We start from the raw sequence: 25,722 nt of genomic DNA, 5'->3' as shown, positions 1-25,722 counted from the left end.
CCGCATGCTTGATTCTACGTACAGAGCGAGGGACCATCTATCTTTCAGGGGACTGGGCAAGTGTCTAATCTGGGCTTGATGTTTTATAGCCCTGTGGGGTGAGCAGGGATATACTGACAGCACAGACTAACAGGTAAACCACTTTTGCCTTTCTGTCCCAAGTTATTTTTGCCAGTGTGATGGCAGGTGCCAGGGAGAAAAAGCAAACACGTCTGAATGGTGGCAACCGCACCGCCAACCTCGCCAGGAGTGTTCCCTGTAAATACCACCATGGAACTCTCCCGTGCCAAGCAAGGCTACATGCAGTTTCTCTCCTGACACCGCACAATTCATCACCGACCTAACTGGGAGGGGACTTCTACCTAAAGCTGGTTTTCAGTAGAGGAGGGGCTTGGTTTGAAGAGATCCTAAGGAACTAGATATCTGTCTCTTCCGCTTAGAAGAATCTCTGTAGGTCCAAACAGAGATGAAACTTTTCATGTGATTAGGAGAGAAGCTGGTGATACATTAAAAGCCACACTCTTTCCATTTCGTCTCTCCTGCTGCCTCCGCTGCTGCTGCTCCTGCCAACACATATGCTCTCCACCCCCACGGAGGGCCCCCACTGCCAGTTCTCCATCCACTGCCACCATCAGGAGGACTCATGCCTTCACTGCACCTGTTTTATGAGGCTCTCCCAGCTACGTCCACCTGTCTATAGACAGCTCTGGGGGGACTCTGGGACAAGTTAGTGATGGCACGACTCTACACGCAATTTACTGGTGACTTCTTGTGGGGGGATGGGATCCCAAGAGAAACAAGAGGCTGAATGAGGGGCATTAGTGACACCTCTTGCAAGTCTGGGAACTGAAGTGTAATCCTGGATTGTGGGGATGGATTCTGTATCTCACTAATTGAAAATGTAGTTCCTTTGCTCTGGTGCATTTCAGCCACAGCTGTCAATGAAACAAAAAGTTGGAAAATGTCCTAGGAGAGGCACAGAAATGGAAAGAGGCAGTGAAGACATTGAGTTTATGTAGGAATTGGAAAAACAGTGAGTAGAGCCAGGAAGGCGATAGAGAGATTTAAAAGGAAATCACCACAGAAATGGCAAGGACCTAACAGAAGCAGAAAATTAAGAAGTGGCAAGAATACACAGAAGAACTATACAAGAAAAGTCGTAATGATCTTGATAACCATGATGGTGTGGTCACTCACCTAGAACCAGACATTCTGGAGTGTGAAGTCAAGTGGGCCTTAGGAAGCATTACTATGAACAAAGCTAGTGGAGGTGATGTAATTTCAGCTGGACTATTTCAAATCATAAAAGATGATGCTATGAAAGTGCTGCACTCAATATATCAGCAAATCTGGAAACTCAGCAGTGGCCACAGGACTGAAAAAGGCCAGTTTTCATTCAAATCTCAAATAAAGGTAATGCCAAAGAATTGCCACACAACTACACTCATTTCATATGCTAGCAAGGTTATGTGCAAAATCTTTCCAGCTATGTTTCAGCAGTTTGTGAACTGAGAATTTCCAGATGTACAGTCTGGGTTTAGAAAAGGCAGAGGAACCAGAGATCAAATTGCCAACATTTGTTGGATCATGGAGAAAGCAAGGGAGTTCCAGAAAAAAAATCTACTTCTGCTTCATTGACTATATTGACCGTATGCATTACAACAAACTTTGGAAAATTCTTTCACCTGTCTCCTGAAAAACTTGTATGCAGGTCAAAAAGCAACAGCTAGAACTGAACATGGAACAATGGACTGGTTTAGAATTGGGAAAGGAGTACATTAAGGCTGTCTATTATCACCCTGCTTATTTAACTTATATGCAAAGTATATCATGCACAATGCTGGGCAGGATGACTCACAAGCTGGAATCAAGATTGCTGGAAGAAATTAACAACCTCAGATAAGCAGATGATATCACTCTAATGGCAGAAAATGAAGAGGAACTAAAGAGCTTCTTAATGAAGGTAAAAGAGGAGAGTGAAAAAGCTGACTTGAAATTCAACATTCAAAAAACTAAGATCATGGCATCCAGTCCCATCACTTTACAGCACATAGAAGAGGAAAATGTGGAAGCATTGCAAGATTTTATTTTCCTGGGCTCCAAAATCACTGTGGCTGGTGACTGCAGCCATGAAATTAAAAGACACTTGCTTCTTGGAAGGAAAGCTATGACAAACCTAGATAATATATTAAAAATCAGAGATATCACTTTGCTGACAAAGGTCCAAGTAGTCAAAGCTATGGTTTTTCCAGTAGTCATGTGTGGATGTGAGAGTTCGATCATAAAGAAGGCTAAGCACTGAAGAATTGATGCTTTCAAACTACGATGCTGGAGAAGACTCTTAAGAGACCCTTGGACTAAGCAAGGAGATGAAACCAGTCAATCCTAAAGAAATCAACTCTGAATATTCATTCGAAGGACTGATGGTAAAGCTGAAGCTCCAATACTTTGGCCACTTGATGCAAAGAGCTGACTTATTGGGAGAGACCGTGATGTTGGGAAAGGTTGAAGGCAAAAGGAGAAGGAGGCGGCAGAGTATGACATGGTTAGATAGCATCACTGACTCAAAGGACATGAATTCGAGCCAACTCAGGGGAGACAGTAGAGTACAGAGGAGCCTGACATGCTACAGTCCATGGGGTCTCAAAGAGTTGGATATGACTTAGCAATTGAAAAACAGCATCAACACATGAGCAGCAGAAACTGAGAAGCAAAGAAACTTAAAAGCCTGAAAGGCCTAGTAGTAAAAAATCTGTGTCTCAGACTTGATCACTCTCTTCCTTTAGAGTCTCTGCCCAGTGGCCAGCTGCAGGGCAGACTTCTCTCACACAGTAGAAGGTAGTATAGAATACTGACATATTGAATAGCGTACTCAATGACTATTTGCCAAATTGGATTGAATTGTCAATAGCATGTTCTTGACTCTGAGGGTCCAATATACTAGTATAGAAAGAAGTAATGCTATTTTCAATAGGAAGAGATGGACCTCAAATACAGAAGGAGGGATTTGGATAGGCTAAAAGGAACATTTTTCTCTGATAATGAGGAATTTGAAAGAAGAACCTCTAGAGTCTCCTTCTTTAGGTATCTTTAAAAAATGGTTGAACACATTCTCTTGGGGATGTAGGAATGGATGAAACTCAAAGACAATAGTTTATTTTCCTGATTACTTCTTTCAAAGATGTCAGTCCATAAAGAGTCATGGAAACTTGGTCTAGTGAACAGAATGTCATACCTCTAGCCTGATTGCTTTGTGGAATATGTCCTTGATTGCTAAAAAGTTCAAATGGGAATTTTCCTGATGACCCTAATGAAATTTCCTCTTGGGATATTCAGGGACAAGGATCCAGGTTTTGGAGGACCACTTTGAACACACACATACATACATTCAAAAGCAGAATGCAGAAATACTGTTTCTCAATTATTCTGGCTCTTCTTTTTAGCACTGCAAAGATTAATCTTTAGAAAAATGGAGGAATAAAGCAATATTGGTCTGGTAAGTGAATGTTGGGGAAGGCCCATATACCAAGAGACAGGCAAGGCTTAAAGCTTGAGGCCATAAACCTTCCTCTTTTGAAGGAAATTTTTAGTGTGATAAAAATAGAACCAAACAGATTAAATAAAGAACATAGTTCACTGAATGCTTTGAGTATTGTGCTGTAAAATGAAACTGGATATGAAGGGATGAGGGCTTTCCAGGTAACTCAGTGGTAAAGAATCCACCTGCCAATGCAGGAGATGCAGGAGAAGTGGGTTCAGTCCCTGGGTTGGGAAGGTCCACTGGAGAAGGGAATGAAAGCCCACTCCAGTATTCTTGCCTGGGAAATCCCATGGTCAAAGGAGACTGGCGGGCTGCAGTCCATGGGGTCACAAAGAGTCAGACATGACTGAGCAAATAAACAAACGTAAAGGGATGACTTAGAGGCTATTTCGCAATGGAATTCCAGTAGAACTTTCTGAGAGATTAAATGTTTAGGTTCATATCTCTGAAAGTTATATTTTAAAAGATTAGAAGTTTAATAATTGAAATATTGATATTGTCAATAAAATATATTTAAATTAAGATGTCTCATTTAGAAAGTTCCTGTTAAGGATTTTTCAGTATTCTTCTTTCAGGGTGGAAGTTGAGGACATGAATACAAGGATATGGTGGGAGATAATAGATTTCCCCATGGATCACATAACTAAAAAAGAACTTCTACTCTTAAGAACATTGCTTCTAATCTTATAATGAGGGCACTGTTAAATGTAATATAAAAGACCATGATATATAAACTGTCAAATAAAAAATAAATTCTTAATTCTACATATAAGTGAAGATTTCTTTCTGATATAAATTTCAGCAAAATCTTTTTGGATCCACCTCCTTGAGTAATGAAAATAAAAACAAAAATAAATGGGACCAAATCAAACTTATAAGCTTTTGCACTGCAAAGGAAACCATAAACAAAATGAAAAGCAAACCCACAGAATGGGAGAAAATATTTGCAGATGAAGTGACTGACAAGGGATTAATCTCCAAAATTTACAAACAGCTCATGCAACTCTATATAAAAACAAAATAAACAACCTAATCAAAAAATGGGCAGAATATCTAAATAGACATTTCTTCAAAGAAGACATACAGATGGCCAAGAGGTATATAAAAGATGCTCAACACTGATAACTATTAGAGAAATGCAAATAAAAAAATTAGTGTCACCTCACACCAGTCTGAGTGGCCATCATCAAACATTCTATAAACAATATATGCCAGAGAGAATGTGGAGAAAGGGAACCTTCTTATACTGTTCATGGGTATATAAATTGGTACAGCCACTATGGAGAACAGTATGGAGGTTCCTTGTAAAACTAAAAATAAAACTACCATATGGTCCAGCAATCCCATTCTTGGGCATTAGAGTTTTCTAATTTGAAAAGACACAAGCACCCCAATATCCACTGCAGTACTATTTACAATACCCAAGACACAGAAGCAACCTAAATTTCCTTTGACAGAGGAAAGGATACAGAAGATGTGATACATATATAAAAGGGACTATTGCTCAGCTATATAAAAAAAAGGAAAGAATGACATTTGCCACAACAGAAGGGCTTAGAGATTAACTTTCTAAGTGAAGTCAGAGAAAGACAAATATCATGATATCACTTATATGTAGAATCTAGAAAAAAAAGATACAAATGACCTTATTTGCAAAACAGAAATAGACTCAGAGAACAAATTTATGGTTACCAAAGATGAAATGTAGGGGAGGAGGAGTAAATTAGGAGCTTGGGATTAACATATACAAACTATATATAAAATATAAAGCCTTGTTGATAGTCAACAAGGACCTACTGTATAGCATAGGCACTCTACTCGGCATTCTGCAATGACTTATATGGGAAAAAATGGATATATGTATGTGCATGACTGAATCACTTTGCTGTGTGCCTGAAACTATCACAACACTGTAAATCATCTATATTCCAATATAAAACAAAAATTAAGTTAAAAATGAAGATTTCTTTAATTAATATATTGCTTATTTCCTAGCCATATGAGAAATTTGAACATTGGATAGTGAGAAAATATTACACTCTATTCATTTATGAAGATTCTTCTGGAGTTTCATTAAAATATGTTTGCCTCACCTTATTTAGATATTTTGGGTACACTCTATATAAGATAACCTTCATGTAGATTGGGCTTCCCAAACTGGAAGCACAGAAAATGATCTGGTCTTTGAAAATGGTGCTTTATGTTGTGCAGTGTTTCTTCCTTGTGAGGGGCTTTCATATTTAGGACAGTCATCGACATTTGAAAACCATGTGTATTTCACTCCCAAGACCACAATGTTTCATCTTTCTCATGAAATCCTTTCAGTCTTAGGGTTTCCTGCTGACTTCCCAGAGCATTTCTTTCTGTCTTTCCTATTTTATTAATATCTGCTACCTGCCCATCATTCTGCTCAATGCTGGGGAGAGTCAGGGCTGCCAACTAATATCTATGAGACATAATTTGATTAATTTGGGGTTTTACAGATCTTTATTAAGATTAACATTTTTAAAAAATAAAATAATAATAAATAGTCTTTAGAAAAAATAAAAAATAGAGAATTACATGAAGCAAAATGTAAAACTGTCTCCTCCCCCTATAGGTAGCTTTGTTGATAAGGGCAGAGAAGCTCCTTGTCCCAATATATCTCCTCTCTATACTTAAAATATTCTAGAAATTTTTATATAAATAGAATCACATTTACAAACTTCCAGAGCATTTCTTGCTTAACACTTTTGATGTATGATATTTTCATGTGTTGTGGTTTGTGGCCAGTAGGTGGTGGGGTTTGGGATCTGAATCCCAGTGTGGTGGAAATTATGGGCTGTAACCCACTACTTCGCTTACTTTTTAGTGTTCAATTCTCATCTCTGCAATATTATAAGAGAGAAAGCTCCTTGAGAGAAGGACCATCCTGTTTTTTGTATCTCCTCTAGAACACAAGGCTATGCCAGGTATAAAGAAAGCTCTCAGGAGATAGAAGGTAAATTGAATTAAGTGGTGGTATGGGCCAGAAGAGGCCAACCCTGAAAAATCACCATTAAGTTATAATGCATGTGATGTATATGTATAACTATATCTATATATCTAGATAGGTATATCTAGAAATTTAATTTTCTTTTTCCTCAAAGAGTCAATAATATCATATTTATATATGTGACGTGTCTAATTTTATCTGAGCTTCATCCCTGTGAGGTGCAGAGGGAAACATTTAATACTTCCATTTAATGGGTTTGGAAGTCATGCAAAGAGAGATTCAGTTATTTTTTGGCAGTAACACAGATTAACTATGATCTGAACACTGGTCTCCAGTATCTCCTACACTTAGTTCAGTATCCTGTCCCCATGACTACTTTGCAACTTTTGCACTTAACAATTCCCATATATTTAAGCATCAAGTAAAGAAAAATGATAAGCCAGCTAAGAAAATTAATGTCAACATATTAACCATATAAGCACCTATTCTTATACACAATGGAATATTTCAGCCATAAAAAGGAACAAAATTGGGTTAAATGTACAGCCATGGATAGTCATAGAGACTGTCATACAGAATGAAGTCAGAAAGATAAAAACAAATATATATTAATGCAAATATGTGGAATCTAGGAAAACAGTACAGATGATCTAATTTGCAAAGCAGAAATTGAGACACAGACATAGAGATCAAGCATATGGATACCAAGGGTGAACGAAGGGGTGATAGGATTAATTGCGAGACTGGGATTGTGATATATACACTATTGATGCTATGCATAAAATAGATAACCAAAGGGGGAAAAAACAGATAACAAACAAGAACCTACTTTATAACAAAGGGAACTCTACTCCAAGCTCTGTGGTGACCTAAATGGGAAAGGAAATCCAAAAAAGAGGGGATATATGTATATGTCTAGCTGGACCATAAAGAAGGCTGAGCACTGAAGAACTGATACTTTTGAATTGTGGTGCTGGAGAAGACTCTTGAGAGTCCTTGGACAGCAAGGAGATCAAAACAGTCAATCCTTAAGGAAATCAACCCTGAATATTCACAGAAAGGACTGATGCTGAAGCTGAAGCTCCAATATTTCAGCCACCTGATGTGAAGAGCCAACTCATTGGAAAAGACCCTGATGCTGGGAAAGACTGAAGGAAGAAGGAGAAGGGGGTGGCAGAGGATGAGATGGTTAGATAGCATCACCGACTCAATGGACATAAGTTTGAGAAAGCTCCAGGAGATAGTGAAGGACAGGGAAGCCTGGTGGGTTACAGAGGATGGGGTTGCAAAGAATTGTACATGATTTAGCAATTGAACAACAACAATAGCTAATTCACTTTGCTGTATAGTAGAAACTATTAATAACAGAACATTGTAAAGCAGGTACACTTCAAAAAAATTAATTTAAAAAAATCTAAGTACCTGTTATTATTTTTATTTTTTTCTTTTTTCTAAATTTCTTACCATCACTGTGAAAGCATGCACTGCAGAGAAGTTCAAGGTCGGGTCATCAGTTCTCTGTTGGTAAACCACACGATACTGGAAGATGATGCCATTAGGAGAGGCCGGCTCGGTCCAGTTAAGCAGAACTGAATGGGCGCCAGTGACTTGAACCCAAGGTGCTGGAAAATCTTGAGGTGGGGCTTCCAGAGTCCGTGCTGATGACCACAGGCTCTCCACAGAGCCCTTGGAGTTACAGGCTCTGACCCGATATTCATAGAGTGTGAAAGGCCTCAAAGTGTCTGCATCATCAATAAATTCAAGGGCTCCTTCTGACCAGACAAACACAAGGGATTCCTCTTCAATGCCAGTAGGACGTCTGAAAGAAAACCAGGAAGGAATCAGTGACACTGCACACTCAAAAGACAGGGTGTGGACAGAGTAAGAAATTGCTTTTTAGAAGAATTTGTTACAAACTCAATTTTTCAACAGTCCCGTTAACAAAATGAACATGGTAAGTCTAGTAACAGGAATTTGCTTTGGAACTCTTTAAAAGGTAAAAGTCAAATTTATTTCAGATGGCTTCTCCAAAACCTAGGAAAAAGCAAAGTATGCTCAAAAAATTCTTTTGACTATCTAAGAAAGGAATTTAGTCCCATCTTCAGATTTTTCTGATGTCAAAACTAGGGTTCATAAAGTCAGACAGAAAAAAACAAGTACAGCTGAAACTAACAAAACATTATAAATCAATTATATTTCAACCTCCCCCCGCCCCCACCACGCAAAACACCTAAGGCCCATGCAAACTGTTTTGGTACGCAATATATAGAGCATTGGAGAAGGCAATGGCAACCCACTCCAGTATTCTTGCTTGGAGAAGCCCATGGACACCAGAACCTGGCAAGCTACAGTCCACGGGTTGCAGAGTCAAACACAACTGAGTGACTAACATACATACACACACACACACACACACACACACACACACATATAGAGCATTAAATGTCTAAGTACGAGAAATGGAATTGTCAGTTGTTAGAATGACCCCAAATATGTGATATGATATTTTGTTTGGAACAGACACTTGTTAATCTGGGTATGACATCATGATGCAGACCTGACCACAATGGGAAGTTTCCGAGGAACTGTGGTTGGTCTCTTTCTGTGTTACCAGCATCTGAACCCAGTAAGCTCAATAAAACTTTTTTAAAAATTAAAGTACAGTTAATTTACAAAGGTGTGTTAATTTCTACTACACAGCAAAGTGATTCAGTAGATACATTCTTTTTTATATTCATTTCCATTATGGTATATCTGAGAATATTGAATGTAGTTCTCTGTGCTTTACAGTAGGACCTTGTTTTTATCCATTCTATATGTAATGGTTTGCATCTACTAACCCCAAACTTCCAGTCCAAATAATTTTTTGAATGAATGGCCCAAAGGCATATAATTCCAAAGCTCTTCTGCATTTTTGCCTTGTCTCTGTCAACCCTTCTTTCTTATGAGGGTAAGTATGCTAAGTTGGGGAAGAATTGTACCCAAGGGAAGACCCTTTCCTCCTTTCGCTTCATCTCCAGTTGAGAAGAGATTGATGAATAAATCAGTATTTTCCAGGTTGTTAGGGGTATTTAATTAACTCACTCTTCAGATGCTGGCATGGTCACATGCTGCCATATCAGATTAACCATCAAAATGGAAAGGGTTATTAAGACAAAGTAAACGGCAGTACCTTTCAAGAAAAGGCAGGATATTTAAAATCTCTGGCTTTGAGAATTTGATGAACCTCAAGTTGATGAAGTCCCTATGACCTAGGAGTGAGCAATGACAGTCTACCTGCTGGTGGCTGTGGAGAATTCACAGATAATCGCAGCGACCTGCAATTACGGTTCCACAACCCACCTCATTATTCCGCGCCACCATGCCTGGGCCAGCCCCCACCCAGCATAGGCGTGCAGGGTTTGGCCTTCGTCCTTGCTGCAACTAGGTACCGGGTGAGTCAGTGGGATGAGTCCATTCTACTGAGGACCACAGGGCTCACAGCCAAAACCTCCTCTCAGTAAGTTTTTCAAAAGGTGTTTGCTGAGAACATGATGCAGTAGACAAACACATGAATTTCTATGGGAAAATAAAATGGTCTGCTTTGTCTGGCTTCAAACTTTCTATGACAATTCAATGAATTTTTGTTAAACTCTCATGAATTCCCACATTGAGGTGCAGCCACAGTTGTCATAAAACTGACACTCTATTAAAAAAGTAAAGAAGAAACAAAAAGGAAAAAAGTAGGAGAAAATACAAAAAATAAAAAAAAACACACACACAATGGATATTCTTTTTTTTAATTTACTTTTTTAATTGAAGGATAAGTTCTTTACAGAATTTTGTTATTTTCTGTCAAACCTCAACATGAATCAGACATAAGATATACGCATATCCCCTCCCTTGTGAACCTCCCTCCCATCTCCCTCCCCATCTCACCACTCTAGGTTAATACAGAGTCCCTGTTTGAGTTTCCTGAGCCATACAGCAAATTCCCATTGTGGATATTCTTTAAAAAATTTCCTGAAAGTGTAAATTTTAAAAATCTGTACTATGTAAGAGATGAAGTATTATGTTAGTCCCAAGTTTATCCACCAAATTAGTTGAAGGATGCAGCCTGGTTAAATATTCAGTTCTGATAAGAAATAATTAATATTATAGTGAGGTAACCATGCTAACTGTGGTATTTAAAAAAAATAGGACATTTTTATGTCTGAATGAACTCTGAATAGAAGATGTTGAATAGACAACAATTATTTCTAATTTATTTAGGATGTAAGCTTCAACTGTTCATTTAACTGGAAGTGTTTCCTTCTGCACAGTCTGTGTGCAGGAAAATCACATTTCCAGTTCTCTCTGGAGAGCCAAATAGTTGGCTCTGCTTAAGCTCATGTGGGAGATACTTCAGTAATTCCCTCTTTTAATTCGTGTTAATTTAATGGTCCTTAACACTTAAGAAGAAAACAAAAATAATTATTAAACCAGGAACTATATATTTTAAAGGGCATTCACACTTATGTTGTCTTCATGTAGTATAACCTTTTAAAGAACTCCCTACCCTCTTAGAATGCCAGCAGCTCTCAATGCTTATCTTCAAAAGCAATTAAAATAAAATCCTATAATTTAATGCATTTCCCATAACAATTTCAGATTATGAGACTGCCAACCTTACCTCATGAAGAATATTAAGAATACTCTGAATTTAAATAAATAACCAGAAACACCTGTAGTCACAGGAGATGGGTTGTAGGCCTTGCCTTGCCACACCATTAAATGATCTTGGGCAAACTCACCTGTATTCTCTAGGTTTCATTTTACTTTGTAAACTGGAGTCAATAATCTTATAGTGCATAATGTCTAGAATTTGGGTAAGAATTAAGTAATTCTTATTTAATTATGCCCACATGAAAATCACTGGGTCAAATGTAATACATAATACAAAGGAAGTTATCATTGAAATGATGTCCAAAGTCATAAGAAGGTGTGGAGAAAAGGTAACCCTCCTACACTGTTGGTGGAAAGGTAAATTGGTACAGCCCCCATGGAGAATAATATGGAGGCTCCTTCAGAAACTAAAACTAGAATTACCATATGATCCTTGCAATCCTCTGAGTACAGATCTGGAAAAGAAAAAACTCTAATTTGAAAAGATACATACACTCCAGTTTTCACTGCAGTCCTATTTACAATAGTCAAGGCATGGAAGCAACCTAAATGTCCATCAATAGATTAATAGATAAAGAAGATGTGGTACATATATATAATGGGATATTACTCAGCCATAAGAAAGGACGAAATAACGCCATTTACAGCAACATGGATGGACCTAGAGATCATCATACTAAGGGAAGCAAGTCAGACAAAGACAAATACTGCTTGATATCACTCATACATGAAAACTAAAATGTGACACAAATAAACTCATTCATAAACAGGAATAGACTCACAGATATAGAAAACAAACTTACGGTTACTAAGAGGGAGAGATGAGGGGGAGGGATAAATTAAGAATTTGGGATTAAAATATGCACACTACTATATATAAAATAGATAAATAGCAAGGTCCTACTTTATAGCACAGGGACTATATTCAATACCTTGTAAAAACCATAATGGAAAAGAATCTGAAAAGAATATCTATATGTGCATACATATAGATGTGTGTATATATATATATGTATATATATAAAACTCAATCAATTTTCTGTACACCAGAAACTAACACAACATTGTAAATCAACTATACTTCAATTAAAAAGAAGAAATGATGTCCACAGCCAATGTTGAGGAAGACAAATCCAGTAGTTGTGTGTAAAGGCTGCATTGACCAGGAAGTGACAGCATGTCATCACACAATGAAGAAGTCATCTCAACAGTCCATACGAGAATAAATGTGAATCCTGAACTAGGCTGCTGGTAGAGGAAGTGTAAACATAGGTGATTTAAAAAATGCTTTCGAACGTTTGAATCATCCCGCTTTCCTGAGTGCATGGCTGCTCTGGTGCTGGGGGAAAAGACTTCAAATACCTTACAAAAATTTTAAAGCTTAATTGCGTTTAAAACTCTTCAGTGATTTGTCATGGAACTGGCATGTGTTTACCACTCCAGATTCACTTTCTGAGATTTCTATTCCAATTTTACTTTCTGGTCAAAATCCAATGTTTAAAAAAAATCCAGTTGCTTAAAAAACCATCCAATCCTTGCCCATGTTTCCCTTGTATACCATGATATTTCATGCTTCCATGCTTGGATATCTGTTAATCCTGTTCTGCAATGCCTTGCTGCATTTTCCTTCATTTCTCTCCTCCTTTCTATAGGTTAACTCCAAATCAGCTTGTAAAACTCTACCCCCACTTTGTCCAGTAAGTCTTTCCTTTGCTTCTCTCTCAAACAGGGTTAGACAATTTTTGCACTGACAGCCGTTCAATCATGTCTGGCTCTCTGCGACCCCATGGACTGTAGCCCGCCAGTCTTCCCTGCCCATGGGGATTCTCCAGGCAAGTATATTGGAATGGGCTGCCATTCCCTTCTCTGGGGGATCTTCCCAATCCAGGGGTTGAACCCAGGGCTCCTTCACTGCAGGCAGACTCTTTATCATCTGAGCCAGCAGGGAAGCCTCAAACAGGGTTATAATATCCTCCTACGCGCTCAGTCTTTTCCTATGGACTCACTTGTCACAATGTATTATAACAGACTTTCCTTTTTTGTACCTCTCCTCCTATCCCACAAGCTCCCCGAAGGCAAGGACTCTCCTTATTCTTGCGCACACTCTCGGCACCTAGTGAAGCTTGGCTCATTGTAGTGGACAATGAGTATTTTTTGAAGCAGTGACTGGATAACCGACTGGCTAACAAGAAGAGTCCGAAGTTTTGGTTCTAAGAAGAACCAGAAGAATGTTCTCATTATTAAGTTGTCTCTCAACTCTAAACCTACCCTTCTATATTTGCCATTATGACAATAGGACTGGGACTCCATCATCTGCGTTTCTGCTCTACCAGCTGAGTCTATGTTGTGCTTTGCCAATAGGGGGTGTCAGAGGGTGATGCCAGAGAACTGAAAGGAAAAAGGAAAAGGCTTTTTCCTTTTTCCTTTCTGCTTCCTGCTGGCTTGCTGTTTACATAAGGTTCTCTCCAAGAAGGATTTTTCACCTTGGAGGTGGTAGATCCTTCTCCCTTAGAAGCAGATGATTCAAGTGTGACATTTCCCCAACACTTGGAAAGCCAGCTATATCTCATGCCCCCTCCTACAGACACCTGCATCAGCTGGCGGATGCCCCGCCCCTGCCCTCGAATGTCTGGGTCCCAGCATCAGAACTGCTCCCTGCTAATCTTCTGAGTTTTAATAATTCAAGCTATTTCTCTTTGTTGCCTCAGTCCTATAGGCATTAGCTCTTTCCTGCAGTTGCCATCTCCATGCTATCTTGAGTTCTCTTTTCATCTTTCAGTTACCTAGTCAACAACTTTACAACCAGTTAGTAATTCTTTACATTAAATTCTCTCTGTTAAAATAACTGGTGTGGTTTTTCTTTCTTGAGCAGATTTTGATTGCTGTAGAAAACGAGGATGATGCTCACAGAAAGAGGGAAATAAGAAAATCATAAAGAGGGTGATGATAGATTTTCATCTGGACTCACTGAGTTTATCATTTTGTCTTTTTCACACAGTATTACGTATCGACTGTAAAAAGTAACTAGAAAATACAGATGAGCAAAAAATTCAACAATTATCCATAACCTATCTCTGGGCATGAGCACTGTTGACTTTCTTTTGGTGTTTAACTTTCCAGATGTTTATTTGTGTACATACAAATGTAAAAATATCCTATATATTTAAAGAAAAACAGAATCATACTAGGTGTACTGTAGTACAATATTCTTTTATTATCATTAATGCCTTTCTTTGTCCTGAAATATAAATGTGTAACTGCCAGATTTGTCTTCTCAAAGCATGGCTATGGATGGTTAACCTTGGATAACTTTCTATTTTTTAAAATCATGCTTTATGTTTAACATAGTACTTTCACACACATGATTTAATTCCCATGAAATTCTAGATGTTATTTTCTATGTTTATTAGCCTAACTTACATAAAAATGAAGCTTAGGGAAAATAGTGACTTGCCCAAGGTCACATAACTAGTAAGTGGCAGACCCAGGGCCTGGAAGCTGTATCTTCTGACTGCAAATGCCATGCTCTCGTCAATCGATCACATTGTTTCTCTATTTTACCCCAAATCTTCAATGGTTCACATTGTTTCCAAATCAAAAACCTAAACTCCTTAACCTAGTATTCAAAGTCTTCCAAAATCTAGCATCAAGCAGATCTTCTAAATTTTCCCTACAAATAACAAATGTCCAGCTAAGCCTGACTGCTACTGGGACCTTATACCTTCAGTGTTGGGAATGTTGCTTATTCCATTAATTTTATTCACCTGAGATATCTTTGCCATCAGGTAATGCTTGCTAATATTTTATCTACCACAAATTAAACAATACAAAATCCTGAAATAAGTGAGATGACACATGGGAATTTTGTATAGGTGGCATTTCCAATCGGTAAATTATAAAATAACATTGACAAATTGTGTGTGTACTCAGTCACTAAATCATGTCTGACTATGTAAGACTCCATGGACTGCAGCCCTCCAGGCGCTTTCCACGGGATTTCCCAGGCAGCAATCCTAGCGTGGGTTGCCATTTCCTTTCCCAGGCGATCTTCCCAGCCAGGGGTCCTGCAGTGCAGGCAGAGACTTTACCGTCTGAGCCACCACCAGGGCTCGGAGGGAAGGGCAGAATGGGACGAAGGGGTAAAACCTTCTAGTATAAAAGAAATAAGTGTAACATACAGCATGGTGACTAGACCAATAATATTACATTGCAAATCTGAAAGTTGCTAAGAAAGTGAAAAAAAAATTCTCAAAAGTAAAAAAATTTGTAACTTTGAATGGTGACAGTTGGTAACTAGATTAATTGTGGTGATCATTTTGAAATGCACACTAATGTTGAATCATTATGTTGAATTCTTGAAACTAATACAATGTTGTTTGTTAATTAGACTTCAAGTAACAAAAACAAAATCCAGTCTATATTTAGATATAAGGAATAGGGCCATAAAAGCATAGGAAGAAATAATTGATGTGCTATTTTTAATATGATCACTAAAAGAATTTCCTTAATATACACGAATATAGGTAAATTAATAAGAAACTGTCCAAACAAAAATAGTCTAAGGATATATAATATACTATATACACACAAATACCAAATATATGTTTGAAATTAATAAAGAGTGTGGCTTATAATGACTAAAATTTTAATTAAAACAATAATAACATGCCACTTAAAATACTGAACTTGCAAAGATTTGAAAGATTGTTGTTTTAATATTGATAGGAGATTTCAGAATTAGAAATTCTTACATCCCATTTTTGAATGACCGTTTAGGAATCTCTAAGCTTCCAAGGTGGTGCAGTGGTAAAGAATCCACCTGCCAATGCAGGAGACATAAGAGACGTGGGTTTGATCATTGGGTTATGAAGATCCTCTGGAGTAGGAAGCGTCAACCCACTCCAGGATTCTTGTCTGGAGAATCCCATGGACAGAGGAGCCTGGCGGGTTATAGTTCATGGGTTGCAAAGACTTGGATATGACTGAGAATAAAGGTTTAAAATGGACAAAATTGGATTCTGCACTTCTAGTACTAAGGATAATCTTTCATAAGCTTATTGTAAAGATATTTTTGGAGAATTGCTTTTGTAATGAAAACCTGGAAATCACCTATTTTGCCATCAATAGGGGACTGATTAAATAATACAAGATACATATTCATATAATAAAATACTGTTGAGTCTAAAAAAAGTGATAGGTGTATGTATCTAAATGCAGAAATAAAATTTGAGCAATTCTTTTATGTAAGGGAAATTAAAAATAGAAAACATTAATGTTACATATATTAAAATGAATAATAGTTATCTATCAATGGGAATTATATATGACATGGGTAAATCATAAAAAAGGCATTAACAACCTCTGTATTGTCAAAATTTTTTTTCCCAAAAAAGTACTTCTAATTTAAATAGTCATTACATTTTTATTTTGTAAAGCCAAGTCTTAATGACATTAACTATATCCAAGAATTCTCCATCAATAAAAGTGTTCCATAAATATTTCAGGAAGAATTCTTTTCTCCTGTATATTTTTTCACATTAAATAAAATGTGACAAATACTTATAGTTCTCACATTACATTGCTTGTTTTTCTGTTTGTTTAGTTTGACTTACATCTCCTACTATAGTAAAGGTCCTTTGTAATAGAGCCCAGATCTTATAGTAGAAATAAACATTATCATCCATTATCCATCTATCTGTCTATATCTATCTGCTCTATCTATCTTCACATCCATACTTCCTTTCCACATAACACAAATTGATCACATTAAAAATTCCTTTACCTTTCAATCAATGCTCCCTTTTTCTTAGTTTACTCAATTAGCTTAATTACTCATTCTAAAAAATATTATTTACGGTACCCTGGTTGAAATATTCTTCCATATCATCTGTCCATTCAAACTATCTCAGATTTTAGCCTTCAAAACCTTATGCAGCTTTTTAGAATACTCAATTATTTGAATACTTGGAAGGCTCATTAGTTTTTACTTTTACAGTCTTTAGCAGGTGTTGGTGTTTGTATATTTTTGTCTTTTATTGAACACTGATCAAATCTTTTTTTTAAATTAGAGACTGCTTTTGAGAATTAAAAACCCATGCATTTTTGTCTCTCTCAAAATAGAAGCTCCTAGTGGGAGATCATTTTAATACATGTTTTATAAAGTCTTAAGAAAAAGTGTTTGGTGGATTTTGTAAATGAAAGTTGCATTTTGTGGGTGAATTTTGCCATTTACAAGATTACACGTATAAAATAAAGGGGAAATGCTGAAGAAGCTTTATTATACAAGCCATACTTGTATAAAGCCTAAGATGGCCTTATCTATAACCCTATCAGTAAACAGTTTGCAAAACATTAACATGAAGTTTGTCTCTAATGTAGGAAATCTCTTTTGTAACTCACATGTGGTCAACAAAGTAGCCTAAATAATATATCAAACTAACAGGTGAACTAACCAGAAGCAATTGGATTAATAGTCTCCTCCTTACTAGGTTATTTTTCGTTTTAGTTTTTAAAGTCATAAATAGCTTATATGCTTATTAGGGCAGACCCCCCCTCCCCCCCCCCACCCTCTGCCTTTTTTTTTTTAACAGGATGCTATCTAGAGGCAACATGTAAACAATGAAAGAGAAATACTGAGGGAAAATGCTTTGGTGAGTTGGAGAGAGCAGAGTGACAAACATTTTCAAGACGGAACTGGCAAATTGACTTCCTGCAACTTAATGAAAATATCTGCATAGGTCAAACCCTGTCTTTGATTTGAGCTAAATGGATTTCCTTTGGTGGTGATAGAAGAAAGAAGAGGCACATGATGAAGCAGAAATGGCATGCCATAACCTCCCCAGAAAGCCCGCAGGCTCATGGCTATAACCATATGAGGGGCTCTGTGGAGTCCCAGGATGAAAAAGAACTATGTGTCTACATTCTATTTCAGTCCTTACAAATTTCTGATTTTTTTTGCAGCTATCTAAGAAAAATTTGATATTGTTGTTGTCTAAGCACATTTAAACTTCAGCTGAAATAACTGCCAAGTGATTCATGCCTATGTAGGTGAACATAACGATTGTATCTGAAGCCCCAGCGCGCCATTTTCATTTCACTTTAAATAAAAAACAAAATGTATCTATGTCAGTCAGTGCCCTTCTGCTGTACTCAGAGGTATCAAACAGGCTACAATTATGATTGTGAAGTGATTGTGTCACATTGGAGGAAGGTTTATTGCTTTTGAGTCTGCTAGGCAGTAACACATTCTGTTTCATATTACTCTTTATATCATTGTTTGGCTGTGACTAGAATAATCAAATGCCATCAAATGCTGTCAAATTCAATTTACAGTATTTTTCATTGAAGCAGGCTTTCTGCATTATATTTCCTGTTTTCCCTCTCTATAGCTGCCATGGAATAGTCACTGTAATCATGAGCTTTATTTACAAAACCAACAGAGTGAAGCCACATCCTGGTCTATAACAGATATTTTATTTCCCTTTATTCAGAATAGGAATTTGATGTGCTTTTCTCATACAATTAGCATTAAGTAGATGAAAGAAAACTATTCCAAGAGGATGAGCATTTTAGAGGCTCCTCTAACGTGCTTAGTGTAAAATGTAAATTCACATTAGCCATTTTTACATGTTTGTGTGTATTTGAATCAGAAATATTATTCTTCAAATTAATGTTTGCTGAGAGGAAAACATTTTGCTTGCTCATTCTGGGCAATGTCATTTACATAAAGAGAAATGCAATAATACTTTCATCCATCACAATCTTCCTACAAACCCAGAGATGAAGATTGGTCTAAATCAAAGGGTTTTACCATCTGAAGTTACAAGAGGAGCCTAAACTAAGTTTCACGATGTATCTAGGGCACAGGACCAAATGAGGGAGGGCTAGGCTGCAGGAGAGACTAACAAAGGACGTGCGAGTGGTATGGGGATCTGAGAAAACATGTGGGCTTTGTACGCCTGATGTAAATAGATGGCTTTTGGAAAGGTGTTTTCATCTGCAAAAGCTTTATGTCTTCCTGTGCCTGTCTTAGAAACTGTCTTTTCTGTTTCACTGCTATGATCTGAATGAATGTGTTCCCCCAAATTAATATACTGAAATCCTAACCACCTAGGCGGTGATATTAGGAGGTGACTAGGTCAAGAGGGTGGGGTCCTCATGCATAGGATTAGTGCCCTGATAAGAGTCCCCACAGGATCCCCTGCCACTTTTGCCAGGTGAGGACACAGTGAGAATATGACCATCTGTGAAGCAGAAAGTGAGCCCTCAGCAGACAGCAAACCTGCCAGCACCTTGATCTTAAACTTCTCAGCCTCCAGAACCATGAGAAATAAATATCTGTTGTTTGTAAGTCACCCAAGTTACGGTATTTTTGTTACAGCAACCTGAACGGACTGACACAGGTGGCCAGCTCTCAGCGGCGGGTTCTCTGTTCTCCTCTCTCTGCTTTTGTTTTATTTTCTCCTTTTCTGCTCTTTCTCTTCCGCTTTCCCTTTCCTTCTCTCTCTGTATCTATTTCGTTTCTCTCTCTCTCTCCTCCTCCTATCTATTCATTACATATTTAAAGAAAACATTAATTTAAAACTATGTCCATGTTGATCAAGTCAAAGATGGATCAAGGAGCACAATGTCCTCAAACCAAACTGCCCAAGGAGTCTCAGCCTCTCTGTCTCCCCTCACCCCCTTCAAAAGATGCACCATCGTTTGAAGAATAGAAAAAGCCCTTCAAATTTCACATATTAGGTGGTGAGAAATAACTAGATTTCTTGTCCTAGACCTGGTTCTCCCTCTGGAATGACTATGGTTCTTGGCCACTGAACCTCCAGAGGACAGCTCTACCTGTCCATCAAAGGTAAGGTTTTTGGGGGTATGAGGTCTTATCTTTCAAAGAGGCTCAAACATAAATGTCACATGTTAGTTATAGCTTCCCCCCCTCCTTTTATAATGTGTAAAAGTATCCAGTACCAATTTTAGTTTCCGGTAGGTGCTCAAAACATGAATTTCCATTCATTTCCTCATGGAAATAGAAAACATATTTGAGTTTACAGTACTGGAATAGTGCACAATCTTAAATAATTAACAATAATAGTAATAGTCAATGTTACCTGTGAATAAAGTAGTTAGTGATGACTCCATTTGGTTTTTTAGGTGGCATCCATTTAACTTCTATGCAAGCTGACCCCAGTGCCTTAAGAATAGGAGAATTTAGATCCAGGGGGGCTGCTTCAGCTGTTTTGGCAAACATCCTACTGCTAACTCCACAACCTCCTTGGAAAAAAAAAAAAATCTTTAGTAATTTTTCAAGTAAGGCAAAGAGCTACATGTACATATAGAAGGGTAGGAATACCATGAAAATCATTGTATCTGAAATTTTGTATACACAGTTCTATATATACTTTAGACTAGCATTTACATCTCTATAGGATTTGAATATTTAAATAAGAAATGATTTTTGGAAAATCCATTAACTAACCACATTTTTGTATAGGCACAGACAATAAAGTTTATACCTTGAACTGAGTTTTCTCTAGTTTACTGCAGTTATTTGAACCAGAAAGTGAAAATATGATTAAAGTAAGTGCATGTGTGACCTGCTCTTAATAATAATATCTTATTTTGCCAATATTTAAAAATGATCATTCTCTTGACACACAGAAGTCAAATAATGCATTTGAAGTATACAGTTTCAAATTCACAGGATACACAGAGATGCAGAAAGTGGTTTTGCTTTTAAATCAAGAAAACTTTAAAGTCATTTCCTTGTGGATTAGCTGAAGATTGGAACAAGGAAAACAATATTTTCCAAAACAAAATGTCTTGGTCTGATTTGTAGAGAAAAGCGGGCAAACTGACTCAGTTTTGGAAACAAAGCATAGCAAAATCACAGACCCCTAATTCTAACCAGCTCTATGGGAAATAGTATCCATTTGGAGACAGAAGTTCCTAAGGACAGGAGTTTCATGTTGAGTATAAGATTGGTAAATTTCCTTAATCTAAGGTGAAGCAACTTGTTTTGAGTTACACCTTTTTTCTCTTAGCAGTTGGGTATTACTTATTATATAACACTTGGAAGGATGAAGGAAGTGAGTGGGGCTCCTTCTCAAGACCATACATGTAGATGACGATTTTATTGACCACTAGCTGAAGCCATGAAACTCAAGGTGACAGTTTAGGTTCAAGAGACAGTTATCGGGGAAGCCGTGTAAAATATATTGAGATTCATTTGAGTGTAACTCAGCTGCTTAATAATGTCTCCTTTCCTTCTACCGCACCCCTAAATAAAACTGAAATATAGCCCAGGTGCGGACATTTCCTAGGAGACTTTTGTAATGCCTATATTGTTTTATATTACCCATGGTTCCTTTATGTGATCTAGGTGTTTTTCTTTTAAAAGGCCTTATAAAACAAGACTTCGCAAAACCACCACTTTCATATATTTAAATATTCATGATTTAATGTGCTGAAATGCATAATTCTTTACTCAATGCAGGGCTCTGATTTTTTCTGGGTACAAAGTCCAGCACAAATAAGAAACAGAATGTTAGTCTTTGTATTTGAATTGAGAGTCTATTCCTTTTTATTGAAAAAATTTTAAATGAAATTCTTTTTTATAAAAACCCTGGACAAGTGTCTGAAAGACTTTCACCTTTTTGGCATGCTTGTATCCTTATCTCATACTGTGTGAATGGAGCCAAGTTTTCCAGAAGGACTGATTGATGATGACCAACAGAGGAGACCAGAGGTGTTGCACTTCCGGCATTGAGTAAGACATTGTACTCCACAGGCATTGTGGGGACAAGGATCCCTTTAAAGAGAGAGAATAAAACACATGTTTGTCTGTTTGGTCAACAAATGGTCAACAAACGTTCATCTTTTAAGAACAATGTATATTTAAAATTTTACACTTCAAGGTATACTAATGCCTAATATAGCAATTAATAATTGCAAGAAATTTGAGTTGAAAAATATTAGAGTGCTTTTTCTAAAAGTAAGAAATGTTTATCATCTATTTTCAAAAGCAAATGAAATACAACAATTCTATTCAATGGTATACTGTATAGGCAAATAAAAACAAGGCATGTTTCAAGGAAAATACATACAAGGCACTTAGAAATGATGTTACATTTTTCCTAGGTTTACTTACTCTTAAAGTACATAAAAAACCCCAACAGTTTTGCTTGTGACAATAATTTTTCTGCAAGCATTGGGTATGCATCTCATCTGACACAGATCCTTGACATAATAGCCCATAAAGTATCCAAATCACAGTCTACCTAGAGAATTCCCAGTGCATTAATTATTGAGTCAGGACAGTCCACTCTGTCAGTGAGATGCATGAACCTAAATATATATGAAATTTGGGTTTAAAAACTGTCATTTTTCACAATGCCTCCTAAAGAATGGAGGTCTTATCAGTTTAGCCTCTTCACAGTCTGGTCACAGAATTAAATGCTTGTAAGTTTTATTTGGTCATGAACAACATGCACACTTTTTAAAGGAGAGGATATGAGCCTTGAATGAAGAATATAATGAAGCTTCCCACCAAAGTTTCTCATTGATTTGCTAGCTTCTAACATATGAGGGCTTCATCACTTACCTTTGTAGTACTTAAATAAGTTTCTCTGCTACAGAGACAAGGAAATCCATAGCATAGGATTCAATAACCCATGAGAGACGAGGTCTAAAGAATTAAATGTGGTTTTGCTTTTTGTAGCTATAGCTCCAATACACAAGGGGCAGAAGAGTGAGCAGAAACCAGAGGTGTTCAGGACTTTATGTAGGATAGATTAAAATAAGGAGTCTCTGAAGGAAATATTGATCAGAATCGGAAGGATTGATCAATCGGTTCCTTTGGGAAGGTGCCAGATGGTGCTGAATTTGGCAACCGAGACTGAGAATTTAAAGTTTAGAGCATCCCAATTAAATTGTTGTTTTTATCCTTATAGCTTAACTTCTATTATTGTATGATCAATTCCTAAATTCCTATCTCTGAATTTATATTTCTCCTGCACTGTGGATTTGTATTTCGAACAGTCTACTTCACAGAGACCTCAATCTCAAGGTCTAAAAAAGAATTACACTATTTTCCACTCCCAAATGGGTTCTTATTCCTGGGTTTTCTCTCCCCATTTCCCTACACCAGAAGCCTTAGAATAAGACTCTTAAAAGTAGACCCTGCTTTCTCCACTCTCAAATTCAAGTGAGTCACTCTATTTTATCTTTTATTTCTTCCAGAAGTTTTGGTTTTATATGCAATCAGCAACACAAGACTCTGTAGGTGTTAACAGGATCTAACTTATATTTTAGGAAGATACCACTGCTGGCAAGTGAATGATGGATAGAAAACGTGTGAACCAGAAGGAAGAGCTATCAATTTGGAAGTCATTGCAAACTTTGTAGAAACAACACAAACAAAACAGCATTTCACTGCATTCCTGTCTTATGTCAGGCACCATGTATTATCTCCTTTTACATCACTAGAATGTCAGCTTCGTACAGTTGGGGACTGTGTTTTCTTCTTTAAGGTAGTTCCAATGCTTAGATTTGAGTACAGATCAGTAGCTCAAATGTTGATTGAATGAATGAATGAAACCAGGAGACAATATTGTAAGATAAATATTACTACCTGTTTTTTTTAAAATAAGAAAACTCAGGCTCATAGGAGAAACTTGTTACAGATATCACATAGATTAATAGAGGCAGCAAAATTTGAACTCAGGCACATTTGATAACAAAGCTTATCTCTCTATATTTATGCTGTCTCTTGATAAAAGACTTGGATTAGGACAATCAGAGGAAAAAGTGAAAGGATCATTTTGAGAGAACACATAGACAGGCAGAACAAGTCTCGGAGACAGATGAGATACAGGGGCAAAAATGAAGGAAGAGTCAGAATTACCACTGATGGAACAAAATTATAGGTGAAGATTAAAAGTTCTGAAGAGCAGATTTCCCAAACTGGGATACATATATCCTGGACATTTGTGGACTTTTGTCAAAGTATTTTTGGAGACAAGGACAAACATGTCCCTCTTTCCCCAACTAGTTTTGACTTGTAGAATTTGTGAAACACATAACTCCCCTGTCCAAACTAGGGAAAACCAGCAGAACCCCACTATTTCTGTTCACAAAAAATGAGCGTGGATTTTTCTCCCTAAAATGCACAAAATTAGAAAATTATATGTGCAAGTGAGTGATGAGAACTTTACTAAATTATTTTGAATATATAGTCACTTCAGAGTGAACTAACTGCACACCAGCAGAAAAAGTTTATGTGGACAGAACCAGTGTGTCGAACACGCATAAATACCATTTGTGGTGCAGTCAAGCATCATCTAATTTTTGTCACTTACTATTGCTTTAAAATGATTCATCATGTGTTATCTTCCCCAGACACGGGATGAAAAGCAGACTGGTACCATGATGCCTCTGCTCAGCCTCAAGTAACAGAAAATTCTACATTATTATTATATTTTTTCCAGATCTCGCAGCAAAGATTAATACCTAGAAAATTTAAGTAAATTCATTTTCTCTTTAATGGAATTGTGAGTACATGTAATGAGCTCATTTAGAAGATATTCTTCAAGGCCTCATTCTTAACTGCAAGACAAAATTGGGAACGCTTTTCCTTCTCCCAGTAAGACTGCTATAATTAAAACAAAGTTTGAGAGTTGGATGAAGTGAGTTGATTACAGGGACCATTGGAGACTTGAGTTCACTAACGGATGAGCAAAACTTAAGAACTGTATTAGAGGTAAAATAAAAGAGCAATCTAATCAGGGTTTTCTTTTTCTCTACTAAAGATGGTCTTTGGGGAGCACTGCTCCAAGTAGTAAAAGAGATTGAGTGAGTTAGGGACCGTCTTGGTTTGCAATTTGACCTTCAGCAGAAGATATGGTTATGGAAATATCCCTCCAGGAGGTCTTGGAAGGTCACAGAATCGTGCCTCAGATTCGGGCATTTCTCCTTGTTGTTGCCCTAACATAGTTTGTAAGGCAGTGGGGGAAAAGGCTGCTGTTGGTGCACACGTATTTATGGCAAAATGAAGAGAGGAAGAACTGCCTGGACACTGAGCCTGTTATTGGGGTTGGCTCTCTTCAGATTGACTTAACATCCAGAAATATCATAGCACATTATGCTTTAGCTAAAGAGATTGTCAATAGAAGAAAAGGGTGGAAAAAGCACCCCTGAATGATAAATCCCACAATACACTGTTTTTTGGACGAGGACAAACACATTGGAATTCAACGTCAAATTTGCATGAAATTTTAAGATAAAAAGCGAGACCTTAAAATAATTTACAAGGTTATGATGACTGCTTCAGGTTTTTTTCAAACCTCCTCAGGTTACATGTTTATTCTGTCATCTCTGATCCTAGGACGGATCTTGTGGAAAAGTTTGGCAAACACACTTTGGAAAATATCCTATAATTCTTGATGAACTAGATAAACCACAGGATGGAGTCAGATCAAATCCCTCTTCTACCTTCCTTATTCCCTAGTAAATTCTCGATCCTCTGCAGACACCAGTCTCTTCATCTGTAAAATGATGACACTAATAGCCA

General features: G+C 37.2%; 1 protein-coding gene across 1 annotated transcript in view; it reads right to left on the bottom strand.

Annotated features, from left to right (window-relative positions):
• Positions 1-25,722, bottom strand: part of USH2A (usherin) — a 903,825-nt gene that overhangs the window by 135,985 nt on the left and 742,118 nt on the right. The window contains exons 58-60 of the mRNA XM_070474523.1: positions 21,805-21,963; positions 20,264-20,426; positions 7,980-8,334 (exon numbers count right to left, since the gene is read on the bottom strand). Coding sequence (XP_070330624.1) covers positions 7,980-8,334; positions 20,264-20,426; positions 21,805-21,963 — 677 coding nt within the window. The remainder of the gene's footprint in view (positions 1-7,979; positions 8,335-20,263; positions 20,427-21,804; positions 21,964-25,722) is intronic.

Source organism: Odocoileus virginianus, chromosome 11 (genome assembly GCF_023699985.2).
Source record: "Odocoileus virginianus isolate 20LAN1187 ecotype Illinois chromosome 11, Ovbor_1.2, whole genome shotgun sequence".
Taxonomy (NCBI): Eukaryota; Metazoa; Chordata; class Mammalia; order Artiodactyla; family Cervidae; genus Odocoileus; species Odocoileus virginianus.
Note: the sequence above shows the minus strand (reverse complement) of the source record. Positions and strands in the feature narration are given on the sequence as shown.